The sequence below is a fragment of the Zosterops lateralis genome (genome assembly GCF_965231275.1).
Source record: "Zosterops lateralis genome assembly, chromosome: 13".
Taxonomy (NCBI): domain Eukaryota; kingdom Metazoa; phylum Chordata; class Aves; order Passeriformes; family Zosteropidae; genus Zosterops; species Zosterops lateralis.
In genome coordinates this window covers 12,353,378-12,372,024 of record NC_139773.1, presented here as the reverse complement: position 1 = coordinate 12,372,024, position 18,647 = coordinate 12,353,378, and the positions used below count along the sequence as shown (strand labels likewise).

Here is an 18,647-nt window from a genome sequence, read left to right as displayed (position 1 = left end):
CGTTCCCTCACTGGTTTCTACTTCTGACAACGAGTGAATTTTGTCCTGCAGGTAGGAGGAAGCTGGGACTGGGAGCAGAAGCACCAGCCTCCCTGTTCTTTATGGTTGATTGCACATGTCTCTGATTTTAAGGTGTTGGAACTATCTGGAGAAAATGGAAGAACTGGACAAGGTGCAGCATCATTGCAAAACTAAAAACCACAAAAGTGCAGTTTCAGGTGTGAATTGTGCAACTTCCCAAGGACTTCTGAGCTTGTGGTGGGAGAATCAGTGTGGACATAATCATTTCACCAGGGCCCTGGCACATAAGTGACCCCTCCAAAGTTAAACCAGGGTAGTTACCTCTGGTCTTAGAGCTGCTGGATCCTTCACCCCCAGCGAGTTACCTGTTACAGGAACACCTCAGTTTCACGTGAGGGTTTGTAAAATCATGGAAGTGTTAAGGTTGGAAAAGACCTCAGAGAACATCAAGCCCAACTGCTAACCCAGTACTGCTGAGTCCACCCCTAAATTAAGTGCCACATCTACATGTCTCCTAAATATCTCCAGGAAAGGTAACTATGAGCAGGAAGACCCCGTTTCACCAGGGTCACTGCCTGGCTGGGAACAGTTAACCGCTGCTGACTCAGGCAAACCTCTGGCACTGATTAACCACTGCCAGGGACCAGGCAGAGGGGTGGGATGGCGAGGGAGCAGCGATTGGTTTGTGTCTGGGGGCAGAGGGTGGGATTTGATGCTCCTCTGCTCCGGGTTCCACCACCTGGAGAGGATCTTCCTCTACCGAAACCGTGTAGCACCCAGGAGGTGGGAGCTGTGTGTGAGCAGGGACTGCTCAGGGCTCATCATGTCTTTCATCCAGGTAGACAAGGACTCAGATTTTCCTCTCCAAAACCTCCCCTATGGGGTTTTCTCCACGAAGGAGGAGGTGAGTAATAGGGAACTTTGTTCTTGGGCTGTTATAATTGTTCCAGGGCTATGAGACAGCAGAATTTCCCAGCAGTGTGAGATAAAGGAAGACTTCCCAGCCTGAGACACTCATGGGCTTCCTGGCCTGATGGCAAAGCTGTAGCTGCCACACTGTCTTTTTCCTTAGTGTGGTTTATTTTGCTTACAGCTTCTTTGAAACTGCACAAAAGAAATCAGAAGTGTTAATACTATGTACTTTGGCTAATATGTACAGTAATTCTTGTGTGGTTTTGATAATTTTTGTGACATCATTAAATCTATGTTTGACCTTTCCATTCCCTATGTAGAGGCATGGCACATTTTGCACTCAACTTTTTTGGTTTTAACTCAGTCTTTCATTTTCTTGGTGACTGTAATCACACCATCACCCTTAAGAAGCCCCATTAACTACTGCTCTTGGGGAGTTTTGTTGGTGGCTGTCAAAGCATTAAACCAGGGCACTAAATGTGTGTTTTACCTGTTTTTGCTGCTGACCTGATGTGTTCTGTTGGGTGTATATTTATGCAGTGCTGCATTAAACGTGTGCAAATGTGTCATGTGTAAAGCTGGGCCCAAAGCCTGCAGGTTGAGCCAGCTCCAGGCCTTCTATTTTATGATCACATAACAAAATGTGGCTCAGCCTTTCTGCCAAGGAGGTAGCTCCCAGTTCCCAATTTTCATGAGAACTGAGCCCAGCTAGGCTGACCCTCACACCTCTGAGTGCCTGAAAGGATGGAGTGCCAGAGATGTGTCATCCTCGAGAAAGGGAAACAGGCCAAGAGCTGCTTCTCAGAAGGAAGAAGTGGAGCATTTATTTGTCAATGCTTATGGAAACTTCATTATTATCTCCTGGTTTCTGTTAGTTATCCATGTAGGTTTAAAAAAAAAACAAACCAAACCAGAAGAATGTCTTTTTCTGATGTGGTATTTTCCAAAGATAAAACGAGATGATGCATTTAATCTATTCCTAGATGTGCATGCTATTATCTAGCAAGTTTGGATTATTTTTCTGCCTTCCTCAGTAACTGTTCTCTGAAAAAAAAAAATCTTCACTCAAACCCTGTGAAATGACAGGCAAGACTTACAGAAATTATTTAGCAGAATAATGTTCTGATAGTAGCTGAATGTTTTAATGATTTCAGGCTAAAACAATTGGTGTCATTCCTGACTATCCCAGTTACAAATTAACCTGACATGACCTTTAGGTTTTTTTTCCTGCCGGAATGTTTGCTGAATAAATACTTACTACCACATCTGGAATCTTGTTTGGAAATTAAAGGTTGAAAAATAGGTTTAATAGCATGGATCTTTGAAAATAGTTATTTTGGTGAGCTGCTTTTCAGGGTGGCTGTAATAGTTTGTCTCTATTTGCCCGAGGACACACATAATGGAGGCTGTGGTGTGTTTTTGCCCCGTGCAGCTGCCCTGGGTCTGTCGGTGCTGCTGCCCCGCCGTCGCCGCTGGCTCCAGGGCATGAACAGGAGCTTTGTCTCCTGGGCTGCATCTGTCACATTTCCCCATGTGTGGGATGCTGTTCCTGCAGCGAGGATCCAGCAGGGATCCAGGCTGGGCTCAGCCTGCGGGTCCTGGGCTCCTCGTGTGGTGTGAGGATGGGTGATGTGGAGCAGCCTCGTCCGACGTGGCACAGAAATCATGTGCCTGAGCATGGTGTGCTCCCTGGTGTCACCAGGGGAGTCCAGAGCACCCTCAGTCCTCTGGGGAGGACTTGGGGTGCAGAAATGCCTGTTTCTCCAATGTCATGCCCACAGGGATGGAATTCATCCTGCTGATAGCCTCTCTAGGCTTCCGTTCCACATGTAGAAGAAGCAGTAGTGTTTTCCTACTTCACAGCATATTGTAGATATATGGGCTTATTCTGCAATGCTTGTCATTAATGAGGGGTGTTAATAAGCCTTTTTCTGGGAGAAAGGGGGCAGGGAGACAAACTTCTGCTTGTTGTGCTGTCTTTTCCCCAAAAGATGGTGATGAGGCTCTTTTCACCCATCGAGGTCTGCAGGGAGTCTGCAGTGATGCTCTGCCCATAGGGCTTAACATTTTTAAGCAGGCAGACTCAGACTGGCTCTTGATGGTCCATTGCTGTGGTACCAGACCTTTGTCCTGGATGGGTTCAGCTCTCTGTGGTCACTGTCTTCCCCTATGCCCTCTTTGGGGCATTTTTGGGTACAAACATAAACTCTTCTTCTCTTCCCCCCTCCTCTTGCTGCTTTGCAGCCTCGGCACAGGCTTGGGGTAGCAATTGGAGACCAGATTTTGGATCTCAGCGTCATTAAACATCTTTTCAATGGACCAGCTCTTGCCAAACACCAGCAGGTCTTTGACCAGGTATTTATCAGGGTCTGTTCTAATTTCCACATGCATATTAAAAATATTCCATAGGGCACTTTAGCAACTTGTGGTGAGATAATGAACATGAACTGGAAATAGGTTGTCAGGCGGGTTCTGGTAGAGCAAAAAACATCAAAGGTGTGATAACAAGGAGAGCAGGGGCATCAGGGGTCCAAAGGTCATTTTCCAGGAAAGTGTCATCAGCATTTGGCAATGCAGGTGTCTGACATGAAACCTGAATGTAAATTCACTCCTGCTGGTGCCTTCAACACCCCATGGATGGGATATTAATGATGGGGAGGTTTTGCTGAAGATAAAGGTGGATACAAACCACCTTTGACTACAACTAGTTGAGATACTAAAGCCACAGGCCCTCCAGTGGTGTGTTAGGATGGGGTGATGCAAACATGCAGCAGGTCCTGCTGCAGAAGACTTGTGGGGTGTGGATGGGAGTGTGGGCAGCCATGGGCAGGGGGTGGGTGATCTGGGCAGCCACAGCCTCATAACCCCAGCCACAGGCATCCAACACTGGGATCAGAGTGTGGGACATCTTCCTGCATGTGAAGGATAAGCAAAATGTGGTCTTTTCTTTCCCCCACCTCTGTGCCACTGTCAGCCCACCCTGAATGCCTTCATGGGGCTGGGTCGACCAGCATGGACCGAGGCCAGAGTTCTCCTCCAAAAGCTGCTGTCAGCTGGAGAGCCCACCCTGAGGGACAACACGGAGCTGAGGAAAAGGTGAGGGAGCAGAGGGTGGCTGCAGGCACAGGGAGGTGTCACCTGAGTGACAGGGCACCAAAACCAACACTCTGACGTGGCCACCTGCCTCCTACGTGGGAATTAGCTGGGGTTTGTGCACATCGAGTGCTTCCTTCTCTTAATTACGTAAAGATTAATCTCTGATTAATCCCGTGACTGCCCGCAGAGCCAGGGTGTCACCTTCCACGTGGAAACGGCGAGCTCTGCCCTGGGGTGTGTCCAGATCTGCTGCCTCTCTGTGGGGCTGAGCAGGGCTGTCCTGCAGGTGTGGGCTGGGCTGGTCCTCCGGCCACGGCCCCTCCACCATGGCCTTCCATGGAGACATGGCTTCAGGGCCTCCACCTCTCCAGAGCCCCCCTCCCTGCCTGTCACACCTGGAACAGGAATGGGCAGAGCCCCCCAGTTTGTCCTCAGCAACCCCTCGACTGTGCTAAAGCTGTGGTCACAAATTGGCTTCAGATTTGGGGCCATACAGTGGTGTAGGGGCAGGAGGGGAGGACTGTGCTCTGTTCTGTGCTGTGCTGATGGAAAACCTGTGTGTCCATTAATCCCACACCTCTCGTTTGTCCTGAGTGATGCTTTAAGCACCACAAATGCCTGCCCTGGCAGCGAGCAGGAATTGTTCCTCCTGGTCCTGCCAGGGGGACTGGGAGGATCTAAGCTCTCATGAGCATGAGAGGGGTTGAACTGCTGCTTGCCACCTGGATCTTCCCTGAACAGGGCCAGCAGTTCAAATCACACAGCCCAGGAGCTCCATGCCATGAACTCATCCTTCCCAGGCAGCAGAGGCAGTGGTGTCCTGGGCATGGGCACTGGAGGTCTCTCTGTGCCCCTTGGGAATCCAGCCAGCCCCAGGGATGCCCCTTCCCACTCACACCCCACTCCTTTTGGTGCAGCCAGCCCAGTAACAGCAGCCTGTGCAGTCACCACCTTTTCTGCCAGGTTTTTTTGGTCTTTTTCTGCAAAGCTTTACAAACTAAATTAAGGGAGGAGCTGGGTAAGCAAGTCAGCCTCTTCCATGCTTCTTTATGGGTGGGAGCTGCAAGTTTTCTGAGATCTGAAGGCATAATTTTTCATTTCAGAGCATTTGTACCTCAAGCCTGTGCGACGATGCACCTGCCTGCTCACATTGGTGAGTCCCCCACAGCCTGGGGCTCCTCAGTGCTGCCCTGTGCTCCCACACCCAGCAGCTGCTTCTCTTCCAGCTTGCTCAGACAGACAGATCATAGCTGTGACAGGGAATGGGGTTTGCAGCAGCCAGAAGTAGATTATTGTACATAATGAAAGGTAGGTGCTGTCTGTGGCACAAGAATAAAAGCCTGGGGAAGCTCAATAGCAGCCAGAGCACTCCTGGATGCGATTTCCACTAAATCAGGGCTGTCTGGTGGTACATAACTCCTGTCATCAGATTGGCATCACCAAAGGCCTTTGTGACTAAAGCCAGGAAAGAAACACTTATTCAGTTTCCAACAATTTCCCCTTTTGCCATCAGAAAATAATTCAGATTTTTGAGGCAGATACTCCAGCACAGCCTCATAAACGAGCAGGATTTTCCACTCCCAGACCATTATTCTGCATCCCAGACCATGCCCCCACTCCCATGAGGCTGTGAACTCCTTTGGGATTGCTATATCCATATAGCTATGTAAGTATTTCCTGCTTTTAGCAGCAGGAGTTTGTATTTGGACTCAAACCAACTTGATCAAAGTCACTTGAGGGCATGACCTTCACAGGGGCAGGGATGTGAACTTGCCCATTTCCTATCCAAGCTCAGTTCTGAGTTGGCTTTTGCTCCCACGGGGCACAGCCCTGGTTTGGGACAAAGTCTAGCCTGTCCCAGGGGAACCATGAGGAGCTCCCATAGGTGTGATACCTTCCTGAGGATAGTTTCAGGCTGAGCATGTCCTGTCAGAAAATTGCAGGCTCCTGGCTCCCAGGAGTGCTGGGAAGGGACTGCCCTGCTGTGACCGAGCTGTATCACACACACACAAAGCATTTAGGATTCCACAGCACTTCACTGTCCTGTGTGTGGTTCCTGCTTCTCCTGAGCAGCTGGATCCTCCTCTGGGAGGCTGGAACTGCCAGGGATCCCCTACTGCTGGAGCCTCCTGTAACTGCTGGATCACTCACTGAGCTCACTAACCAGCATCCTGCAAATACACCCTCCTAGTCTGTGTTTTCCCCATGCAAATACACCCTCCCAGTTTGTGTTTTCCCCATGCAAATACACCCTCCCAGTTTGTGTTTTCCCCATGCAAATACACCCTCCCAGTTTGTGTTTTCCCCTCCTCGGCTCCGTTTTCCCGTGGCTGCGGAGGGCTGGAGCTGTTAGCAGGGATGGCAGCAGAGGGCAGCAGATGTCCTGAGTATCGCCCGAGTCCCTGCGCCGGGTACCGCCGGCTGCAGGAAAAGCAGCGGGAATTGCCTTGCCTCTGGAAAAGGGGCTGTTGCTTCATGTCCTGCCTTTTTCCTCCACTTCTCTACCGGAGACCTAAAAAAAAAAAAAAAAAAAAAAAAAAAAAAAAAAATCCATTTTTGTCTGCATAATTTATAGGTGAACTGTTAATCACCCCTTTATGCTATTAATGACATCCCCGAGTGCTCTCCCTGTCTCCTCTTCTGCTCCTTTCATTGCCAGCAGTCTGTGATGTGATTCAGCCCCCGCAGATGAGGGACTTTGCTGCCACTGATCCCTGTTTTATGGCTTTTTTTTTCCTCGTGCAGGAGATTACACTGACTTCTATTCTTCACGCCAACATGCCACAAACGTTGGGATCATGTTCAGGGGGAAGGAGAACGCTCTGATGCCAAACTGGTGGGTGGCTTGAATTATTCTCTAGTTCAGCATTGCTTTGCAGGGTTGTCTGTACATATACATGATGTTTTAAAGGTTTTTCAGGATCACACTGGTTTCAGTTTTTAGCAGATGAGAATCAGTGTTGTTCAGAGTTCAGTATCAGAACCAAACTTCACATGTCCCAAGCCTGAGCCGAATGTGCACTGCCCTTCCTTGCAGTGGCCACAGCAGTCACTGTGCAGCCCCCCAGTTCAAAGATAAATGTACCTAATAAATTAATTTTTGCTGAGTCCAAGAGAGCAGGGTTTAAGAATTAATTGGAGCAGTGGCACAGAAGTGCATTAAGACTGCAATATGGCTTTAGATTATATTTCACTTCCATCCTTATATCAGAGCAAGGTGCTGAGGTCTGAGCCCATGTACACAGAGCTCCTTCTCCCTGTACCTCACACTCCCGTGGTGTTTCTACCCCAAAAAGCTGCTCTGGCACACACACAAAAGCTAACCCAGGCACCCTGGTGCTCTTTCCCAAGGCTGCACTTGCCTGTGGGTTACCACGGCCGGGCATCGTCTGTCGTGGTGTCTGGGACGCCCATCCGGAGACCTGTGGGACAGACCAAACCCGACAATGGTGAGTCTCTGGGAGGATTTTAATGGGGATTCTTGTTTCTTTTAGTCTTTAATTTTGCTCCACATCATAGAGTTGTGGAGTGGAAGGGTCTGGGATGCCTTACCTAAAGCCCAGCCTGGGTTCAAGGCAAGAGAAAACCCTGGTTTAAGTCCACCTTCTGTTCCATGCCAAACAGCACCAGCTGCTGTTTATTCTGACCATTACTTCTATTTTCCTAGCTGCCTTCCTGATGTAAAATATTCTTTCTTCTACCCACAGATAAACCTCCAGTGTTTGGTGCTTGTAAACGTCTGGATATCGAGTTAGAAATGGTGAGAAGTTTTTTCTCCTTATGACTTGAAAAATACTAAAATAGAAACAAAGCAGAAAGGGTGGGTTTAGCTTCTTCTAAACTGAGTGTCCCATAAGGTCCATTCCTGTGCTTCTCTCTGAGCTGTCTGTGCTGCAGGCAGTGAAAATTTCTGTGGAACAAACCTTTGCTTTGGATGAGGAGCAGGATGCCTTAGCTCCTTGGGAGGTTTGCTCATACAGCTCTCAGGCTGGAAAAAGCTCACCTGGCCAAAGCTGAGCACCAGTGGTGCAGTCAGGCAGCAGAATTCTTTTCATCAGCCACAAGGGCCTGTTTCCTGGTCAGCAGTTACCTCTGCACTGCAGCCAAGATCTATCAATGGACACTGGGCTTTGGGAAGTCCAGGCTGTCTGCACCTTGTGCTAGAGCAGAGGAAGCCCTGAGTTCTTGGCAGTGGGATTCAAACTCCTGATTCTCCTGCCTGGAAAGTTAAAACCTGTGCTGTGGCTGTTGTAAAAAAAAAACATGGTGGGAAGGCACATCATGCTGTGCCTTAGTGTGGTTCAGAAGGGAGTATTTCATAGGATTGTACTAAGATTTATATCATTTTAATGGCTTATATAATTTTTATATGATTTATTCCCAATCTTTTCCCTTAAAAAAAAAAAAAAAGTTGTAGAAGAAGTGTAATATTGATGGAAATGGTTATAAAAATGTAGTGAAAGTCTTTAAAGCTGTGTGCTTTGCCAATCAGTGCTATAAGGGGAGATGCAGTCCCATAAAGCGAGGTTCCCATAAAGTGGGGTTCCCGGGGTGCTGCCATAGCTCTGCTTTCCAGCCTGAGTTCTATTGCTCCCTGCAGCAAGAAAAGAAGGAAAAAAATCCATACTGTAGACAGAAAGAGACTAGTGAAATTCTCTATAAAACCCTCTCATGTGCAGGCTGTGGATTCCCAAGGGAATGAGTGCTGGCACCCAGTTCATGGCCTACTTTACCTTAGTGGGCACATTTCTCCACCTGTCTGTTCCTCCCCACTGTCTCATCAGGCTCCAGCCACGTTCAGTATCCCCTTGGATGACTTTAAACTCCTTCCTGCTCACTGTCTGCAGCAGTGGGCAAACCTGTTCTGCATCCGGACTGTAATTAGGAGGGACCATTTTTCCTCCTGCATTTGGACAACATCGTGCCCTTGTTTAGGTCCTGTCTCTTAGCAACACAGAGCTCTTAAGTAATTCAAGCCTGCCAGCTTCATGGAGGGGAAGAAAAGGGGACTAGGCCATGGGTTTTGTCCAAATGTGTGTGGGAAATAGTGCAAAACTCATCCTGTCCAGCCTCTGTTGCTGCTGTTTGTAGCTCTGTGTGCAGCAAAGATTTTTAGCTTCAAAAGCATAACCAACGTGGTGCTTTTTGATTTCAGGCATTCTTTGTAGGTCCTGGAAACAAGTATGGGGAGCCTATTCCCATCAGCAGAGCCCAGGAGCACATCTTTGGGATGGTCCTGATGAACGACTGGAGTGGTAACCAGAGCTGTGGGATCTGCCTGGAGAGGGGGTTACAGCACCAGGGGAAACCCCAGACAGGGATCACTTACATGTTTTAATGGTAGAATGCTGATCACTGAAACCACTGGGTGAAAATGAAGTGTTGCCTGTGTTTTCCAGTGTCTGTATCAATCCATCTTTGATCAATTAGTAGAACCAGAAATTGCTGCCTAATGAAGATTTATTTACTTATGAAAGAGCTAATATCAGTCTAGTTTCTTCTCGGCAGGGGTGGAGGAGTCCCAAGAATGGTGATAGCAAGGATGGTGATTCATTTCAGTGTCAGGAAAAGGAAAAGAATTTGGCAATCACAAATCCCTCAACCTCTTCAAATATTTAACTTTTTGAAATTCTCCCTATGGCTGGCAAAGACCATTAGCTGGGTATAAAAGGAATAATTAAAGTGGGGGTAAAAATACTGGTTATATGAGGATGATCTGGTTTGCTTTACTTATTGATGATTTATCATCCTAATCTAGCTGATCTAAGAAAATCGGGTTGAAAATGGATGGATTTAAATTAGGATTTGGGCACAACATCTAGAAAAGGCTAGGGAAAGCAATTTCAATTCTTGTTACTGTTTCACAAGTCTGATGGATGTGCAGTTCCTGGGGTATGTTTAACTGCATTGCTTTGAATGTTCTCTTCCCAGCCCGTGACATCCAGAAGTGGGAATATGTTCCTCTGGGTCCTTTCCTGAGCAAAAGCCTTGGCACAACCATCTCTCCCTGGGTTGTCACCATGGATGCTCTCATGCCATTTGTGCTGCCAAACCCTGTCCAGGTCAGCAAGAGAAAAGATTGAAATAAAAGAAAAGCAGTGCTAGAAAAATGTCAGCAGAGCTGGAAGGTCCCATCAGTAGAAATCACTGAGCTGCATCCATGCCAAGGGTTGTCTCCATGGAATTTACAGTTGTGATTCTGCTTCTGAGCAGATGAGGGCAACCAGGGCCCTCTGAGTTCAAGTGCTCATTGATGTCACTGGCTCTGGCACATGTGTGCTGTCATCCTGCTTGAGCAGGGCAGAAAAATCATCTTTAAAACACTTGCAAAATAAACTAATTAAAGCTTCTTCTGGGTCTTTGGTAGCACTTAGCATCCAGTAAGTGATGGAGAGAGGGTGGAGTCAATCCAGAACATTTTGTTCAAGCATTTCCTGTTGTCTACATCATGTAGGTGGTTAAAACTGGAAAAGATAACAGAGTCTTGCTGAGGCCTCACCATCTTCTCTGTGCAGGCACAGAGCAAAGGTGTGCTGGCACTCTATTTGTGCTGGATTAACATCCACGAAATGATGGGCATGGCTTTTACAAACCTTGTGCAGAAAAAGGAATTGGATTATATGGATATCACATCTGTTCAGAAAGATCTTTAAAAGTTTATGCAAGAGACCAAGCAAAGCAATAATCTGAGCAGTGAGAATGGTGCAGAAAATGGGTTGTGCAGCACAAGCTGGGTGCACCAATACTCACTGAAATGTCTTGTGAATTTTTAAAATTCTTTTTGTTTAGACTGTGATGTGTTTTATGTGCTTTTAGGATCCTAAGCCGCTGCCCTACCTTCAGGATAAAGAGCCCTACACTTTTGACATCAAGCTCTTTGTTGCTATTAAAGGTATGGCAAAGCTGACCGGGTTGCAAAGCTGAAATTGCCAATTAAATATTGTGGCATCACCAGGACTTTCAGGCACTTGGTTCTGGGCTCTGTTTTTTCCTACTTTGCTCAGATTCCTCTGTCAGAGAAAGAGGCAGAACTGTTCCTGCTCCCTTCTTCTGTGCAGCAATGTGCCAACCAGGGAATGCCCCTAAGATGGTCAGCTTCCCTTGAGGAGGGTCCCTGAGGGTCTCCTTGCACAGGCAGGGGTCATGGGGACATGGAATGAGCAGATCTGTGTGGGATCCAGGTGTTAACCCAGCTCAGCCCCCATCTTATGGCCCTGCTGACCACTTGGTCCAGGTGTTTCTCCCCTGGGAGAGCAGAGAGTAGGACATGGGGAGCTTGATGCTGCTCCAGTGCAATCCACACACTTGTTTCCTATGAAATCCCAGTTTTCATAGCAATAGAAAATGTTATTACTGGTTTCTCCCTAGGGATTACAGTGACAAAAGAAGTCTCCATCCATCTGTAAAATAAAAAGACTCCAACATCATTCATCCAACACAAACAAATTGCTTCTCTCTTTCTTACCCTTTATTTTCTGCAGGAGAAGGAATGAGTGCGCCAACTACTATATGCAGATCCAATTTCAAGGTAAGACTCCAGTATCTTTTGTTTATTTGCAATCTTGCTGATGCCATCAGCTCCAGCCCAGGCAATTTCAAACACTGCTTTTTGCATTAGGCTCATAGAATAGAATCATAGGATCACTAAAGTTGGAAAAAGACCTCCAAGATCATCGAGTCCAAATGTTAACCCAGAAGTGCCACAACTAAACTATCACATCCCACACCTTTTGAACACTTCCAGGGATGGTGAATCCACCACTTCCCTGAGCAGTCCATTCTAGTGCAGCCAAAGTTCAGATCTGAGTGTCTGCATAGGAGACAGAGGGGAATTTTCAAAAAAAATTAAAAACATTCAGGTCTTTCCACCATTGGAAGATGGTGATAGTTCCCACCTGAATGTTTGATGAAGGGGACAGCTCTTTCTGCTGCTCACTTTGGGGTGCTCAGAGCATCCTTAGCTCTGTGCACATTTGGCAGGGAGCCATGACAACAGAGGACCACAGGAAGAGGGAATTGCCTCTTGCAATGCAGCTCTGCAGTCACAGCTCTAATTTAGATGCCACTCACTGCTGCCAGCCTGGGTCTGCCCCATCCCCTCTGTGGGCAGCATGGTGGCTCTGCCTCTCCCCACTGATTGAAGCCAGGAGATTTATGTGCCAGCTGCAGCAATTCTCAATCAATTTCATATTCACATTTGGCTCTTTGCATAGCAATTACCTTAATCAGTAAATCAGTAGTCAGCAAATCGGTAATAAGTAGATTTTTCTACAAGGCCGTTAAAATACTGGGTGTGATCATGGAGCCTGGGTCAGCAGTACTGGTCTTAGAGAGAAAGAAGAGGAAAAAATTACATCCAGCTGAAAAAAAAAATTAAAAAATTAGGGGATTAAATTGCATGTTAGAGTATGGGTTTTATGAATGCCATAGGCCAGGCCACTTGATTCCATTCTGCAGAGCCTAATGGCCCACCAGAGAAGTTTGTCCACCTTTGCTTCCTTGCTTTACCCCTCTTCCTCCTTCTCCCAGCACATGTACTGGACCATGAAACAGCAGCTGGCTCATCATTCCATCAATGGCTGCAACCTCAGACCTGGAGACCTCCTGGCCTCTGGCACCATCAGTGGACCTGTGAGTGTTGAAACAATGACAGCCACTGGTGAGCAACTCAAAACCAACAGAGCAGGGCTTGGGCTAAGCCCTTCCTGATCTGAGCACCACAAAACCATCTGCAGTTCTTTCCCAGGCACTCTGGGATGCTGCTTTGGTAGCCCCAAATTCACAGTGAGAAGTGGTTTGGCTTGGGTAGGGTTTTGTTTGGCTGTTTATTTACGTTGTTGAGTTTTGGGGTTTTGGTCTCTCCTGTACTTCTTTCCCTAAGAACTATTTTACAGCAGATGCAAATTAACTTCTGTGTGGAAGCATCCATTTACCCTCTATGAAATGCAGCTTTTTATTTCTGAAAGGAATGTAAGAGGTGCCTGGGTATAACTTTTAGTTTCTCCAATGAAGCTGGAGCTAGCTTCACAAGCCGTTACTCCCCTTGAGCTGCCATTTGGGCAGTGGCTGCAGTATTTGAGCAACCCTCACTTTCTCAGTCACCAAATACAAATCCTGTCCATGCTGTCACAAAGACAACCTCAGGTAAGTTTTTTTTGCAAGCTGGGATGCCTGTACTTCACTTTTGAGCATTTCTGAGATGCTTTTTGAATCTTCAGATTATTGTACTGCAGAATTACATTAAAGACTCAAAACCACCAGCTTTGCTCTTCTGAAGAAAAAAATGTAATTAAAAATCTGAAACATAACTACATAAAATCACTGGATTTGTACAAGTCTCCTCCACTTGTTTCCATTCTTGCTGTGGCAGACCCAAACTTCTTTAACAGGTTGAGCACTATGTTAAATAGACCAGGTAAGAGCTGTAAGCATCACTGCTTAACAGCCATCAAGAAATTACAATGCAAATTCAGGAAAAGGACCCAATGTATCAATTAATTAAATCAACAGCCAAACTCTGTTCTGTAAAGGCAATGTACTTGTGTGTCGGCTCTCAGCAGCAAGAAGCTGGAAACAGCAGGAAAGATACTAAAAAATTGTTTATTTGTTTATGAACTCTTGCTGCAGGAGTCTGAGAGCTTTGGCTCCATGCTGGAGCTGTCCTGGAATGGAACAAAAGAAATCCCTCTTGGCAGTGGACAGTCTCGTAAATTCCTGCAGGATGGAGATGAAGTAATTTTGACAGGTAATGGCTGGATAACTGTTCCCACACTGCAGCAAGGACACATTTCTGTAGGTTGGTCCCAGCAGTCTAAGCTCCTGGTGTGGAGCTGGGCTATTCTATACGTACCTGCCATGCAAGCACAGTTGCTTCCATCCTACCTATGAGCAGGCTAAAGCAGGTGGATGGAAATTTCCCTGCCATAAATGTTGTCTAGATGAGATTATTTGCTTTGCTAAGTCCTTTCTGCTCTTGCTATGCCACTGTATGAGCACTGAGGATGGAGGTAGGTTTGCCTTTATGGGTAAAAATACCCCAGGAATGGGAGCAGTTGATGAATTGTTTCCACCATAGTCCAAGTTTCCATGTGGAGCAGAGCTTGGCAAATGCTAAAAAAAATTATTTTTCAAATAATATTTCATTTGTAACCTAGGCGTATTCAATGAAGTGTGTTGCAAATCAAGTATGTGAGAAACAGCATGAAACCTTCCAGAGCAGCTGACCAGCTCCCCTCTGAAAAGGGTTCTGCTTGTGGGATGTTTCACGCTGAGACATGGTTTTAGTTTTCATCTTGATAATCTAAGGATTTTATGAATTAAAATATACCACGGTGTTTTGTGATCTAAATCCCACACCTACTTGTTTTTAACCCAAAGCCTAGTGCAAAACAAATCTATTTCTTCCTTTCCTCTCATCTTTGTGCCTTTGGGGTGGCAAATATTTGGCAAGAACAGCCAAGAGAAACTTTTGTTTCAAGCCTCCAATGTCTTTGCTATGTGACCTGCTGGGATTTTAGGGAATGTCCTGTGGGATGTTGTGTGTCACCAGCTGGGACCCAGCCAGTGGCACACCTGGCCCTGAGCAGCTCCATCCTGCTGATGTGATCAGAGATATCTGCACAGGAACAAACAGCTCAAGCAATGGGAAAAGACTCCACAGGTGTGACTGAGGGCAGAGAAAATGGGAGTGACAAACACCTGGGCAGCTGCCTCATGGTGTGATGCTGATATGTCCCTACTTACCTGGGCCTGCTCAATCCAACCAGAGCTCCTAGGATTATTGGCAAAACAGTTTAAAATTGTAATAATTTTTTTTCTGAAAAAAAAAAAAAAATTAAGAAAAGCCAAGAATTTTCTGTGATAAAAAGGAAAAGAGTAATGTATGTATTCCAGTCCCCTGGCAGTGACTCCATAGTGGTTTTGGTGGTGCTGCAGCCAGAGCCCCAGTGCCTCCTGCCTGGCAGCCCACCCAATAGCCTTGAAAATCATTTTTCTGTGAGCTGCTGTGAGTTTGACAGAGGAAAATGCTGAGACAACTGAAGATTGAGATATACTAGAGAGCCACAGGTGATGAATTGAGGAGTCCCCACTGCCTCTGACATCCTTCAGCCTCCCAACAGTCCAGTGAGTGCTCATTCTGCAGCATGGAGGCATCTGACACTGCTCTCTGCAGGCTCCCCATATATCCAGGGACACTCCTCCAGCAATCCAAAGTGCCACACTGCCCTCCAGAGTCCCCAGTCTCCCTCCAGTAGCTATGCCAGGAGCCCTAAATTAGGGTACAGTGAGGGATGATGAACGTCCCTGTGGGGATACACACTCATTTCCCTTTTGGCAAGGAGCACCGGGCAGTTTGGGAGCTGCTGGCAGGGGGAGCCAGCTCAGGGACAAATGGGACCAGCCCATGAGCCATGCTCTTCATGCTCAGCACAAACTATGTTAATTCATTAAATACTCTGAATCCTGAATGTCTTTAATCTTCATTATAGCATTGCTGCTAAGCTGGGGGACAGCACTGGGACAGTCCCATGTTCATCAGTCTGCTGGGCTATTTCACACTAGCAGTTTGTGGCTGTGGACAGCAGGGCAATGCAAAGAGCCAAGGGCTGCTGGGGCTGTCTGCTGGGACAGTTTGGGAGCAGCTCCTATTTATTTAGTGATGGATGGCAGGTCCAGGGCCTTAAGGCACCCTTGGGGCAGGGCTGGTGCATTCCATCCTCTCCCCAGGCACTGCCATTAGCTCCTGCCAAGTGCTCAACACATCATTTCTGGTTTCTTGTTTCAACTTTGTATTCTTACTCCCCACGTGGGACCTATTTCAGAGACTTAATGCATAAAATGAGAGAAATATATTTCTCCCAAGAAGTGTCTCAGGGAGGGAGTGTGGCAGGGGAAGGGCTCCTGGTGGTGTTGGCAGCTGCCTGCAAAAACCCTTGGCGCACACAGAGCTCAGGCCAGGGCTGCTGGCAGCACAGGGCTTGCTTTGTTCAGTGTGCTACTCCTTGGTGCTGGTCTAAATGGTTGCTGACAGCAGGGATAACCAAAGTGGACTGAAATAATCAGCTGCTGCTCAAAGGAAAGCTGGCAATGAAGCCTAATGAGTCAAATGGAAGCTGAGCTGAGCCTTACAGTGCCTTACTTCACTGCTGCTGAAGGATGAGGATTACCTGGCAGATGTCAGGATAGTGTCTGTGGTTTTACACAAGCACTTAGAGACACCACTGTCCTTGGAAAACTTTATTCAGCCTGGCTGGGAGAGCTGCACTGTGGGTTTGAGCTGGCAGGGTCTCTCTTTGTGCTGCAGTAACTTTGGCTGCCCTGCAGCCTGAGCCCACCTTTCCCTTCCTCAGGGGAGTTTTTTACTGATCTGTGCTAAGGGTGGGAATTAGGGTCGATTCTGTTGAGCTCCTTCTTGGCTTCTTGAAGGCAGCTGTTTTTTATCACATGCAGGTGATGTATTCCATCAGGAAATTCCTTCTCTAACTATGAAATCAGTCCTTAAAATGCAGCATGTGCCACTTGTCTTTGCTTTGATCAGCTGCTGTAGCAGAAGGAAGCTACAGTAGGTCTCCTCATCTGTTCTTGCCAGAACAGACTTCTCAGATGGGCCAGAAGGGCCTGGCTGTGTCCCCTCCCCTGCTTTGCCTGCAGCTTTGCTGGTGGCTGCTGTTTGTGGAGCAGCTTGTCTGGCCCATGGAGGCAAGAGGAGCTGCAGCATCCCTGTCCCAATGTCATCTCCTCCATCACACAGGAGTAGGGGGAGACTGGAGTCATCCCATAGTCAGAGATGGTGTCACAGCCCCGTGAGTTCTGCAACAGCAGCAGCAGCAGCAGCAGAGCTTCCACACCCTCTTATGTAACAGAGGATTAATGAGGACTTGGAGCCAGATGCTGAATTTCTCATGGAACTAAATGACTTGACTTTAGCAAGAGAAACAACCTCTGCAAGGGTAGATCCTGCTGTTTGAGGGGGGTTTAATGACTGCCTTTCTGGCTGTCAGCATCCTCATATCCCAAGAGCAGCCCTGATGCTGCAGAAAGAGAATCCAGATTTATTTGATTAATTGCAGGGCTGGGCCAGGCAGTGAATCAGTTTGCCAGGTAGATTGATGGTGCTGCAGGTTAGGTTTGAAAAGAGAAATATTGCTGGCACATCTTGTTTGTTCTTTGATCAATTCACTGAACTTGCATATTGCTGTGTTTAACAGTTTGTGCTTCTTTTTTTCTCATATTCCTCATATTCCTGGGCTACTTGAACTCTTCCAGGTGGTTTGTTTTGTTTTGTTTTGTTTTCCCTCATTGCATATCTGAAATGTTTTCACTTGGTTTTGGTCTCTTTATGCCTTTTTTTTTTGCTTTTATTCCTGCTGTCCAAAATCCTTTATGCCTTTATTCACTTCTTTTCCTGGCAAAATCCAAGCTGTGTGTTGTTGTCTGTCCCTAGGTTACTGCCAGGGCAACGGCTTCCGTGTGGGATTTGGCCAATGCTCAGGAAAAATCCTTCCAGCCCTGCCCCATCCATGAGGACTGGAGCACTGTGACATCCAAGGAGGAACCCTCCTCCCACCTCTCTGCTTTATTCAGATGTATTATTTTTATATGAGTGATTGTAATCTGACTGTTTTTAATTATCAATAAATATCCTAAAGGTGAATGTGGCTCTCTGGTGTGATAAGAAAAGGATTTCAACACTAGCTTAAAATTCTCAGAATATGAATAAGATGATTAAAATGGAAAGTGAGATTCTTAACTCTTCTACCATATTAATGTTTTTTTCTCTCATAATTATAAGAAGAGGCTTTCAAGTAAGCTTAAATATTCAGAGTACTAGGCTGATGATAATGGCTGAGATTCCATGCTGACTTCCTTTTTTCACAGTGTTAATATGCTGGGGGTGAAATCCTGGAGGCGAGTTGCATATGGATGTTAAAACTTGTAGACCTTCCTGAGCAAGAGTTTCATGACTGTGCCCTAAAATAATTTGCAAGAAAGCAATTTGAAAATGTGGTAATCAACACAACTGAAGGCAACAGGCAGGATGTCTCTGCTCCTCCTGCCCTTACACAACCAGAGGCAACTCCCCTGCCCCCAGAAAGAGACTGATTCCAGCCCAGAGATGGGAGACTGTGTTGGGGCACAATAACGGTCAAAAGATCAGGGTCAAAAGATCACCCTTGTGCCTCCTGCCCTGGTTTAGAGAAGGGAATTCCCTATTTTTCTCTCACACTGTGCACCAGCACCCTTGGGGTCAAGGAGGGAGGGGGAATTTCATCCCTGGGGTGATGCCCAGGCATTCACTGGTGGCAGTCACACCCTGTCACCCAACAGAGGCTGTGGACAGAGGACACCAAGCTGGCCAACCCCCTTCATGCAGCCCTAAAAGGCATCTCGTGCCACAGCATCCCCTTGCAGCAGCCAGTAAACAAAGCCACATGCCACTTTCCTCAAGTGTAAAGGGCATCTGCTGTCTCCTGCTGGCCTACAAATCAATTTAACTCCATGGCCAAGTGCCAAATCACATCAATTAGAGGATATTACTGACTGAAGGAGCTCGGGAGACCGGATAATGAACTGTGGTGTAGTGCAAGGGGAACTTGTTAAATATTTGCTTGGTCCTC

General features: G+C 46.9%; 1 protein-coding gene across 1 annotated transcript; it reads left to right on the top strand.

Moving 5' to 3' along the window:
* Positions 1-697: 697 nt before the first annotated feature.
* Positions 698-17,683, top strand: FAH (fumarylacetoacetate hydrolase). Its single transcript, XM_083870727.1, has 14 exons — positions 698-925; positions 3,178-3,288; positions 3,908-4,029; positions 5,133-5,182; positions 6,775-6,865; positions 7,381-7,478; positions 7,737-7,789; positions 9,185-9,284; positions 9,961-10,091; positions 10,846-10,921; positions 11,511-11,557; positions 12,559-12,660; positions 13,657-13,774; positions 17,474-17,683. The coding sequence occupies exons 1-14, from the start codon at positions 734-736 to the stop codon at positions 17,551-17,553; spliced, it is 1,371 nt and encodes a 456-aa protein (XP_083726853.1). The 5' UTR covers positions 698-733; the 3' UTR covers positions 17,554-17,683.
* Positions 17,684-18,647: the final 964 nt, after the last annotated feature.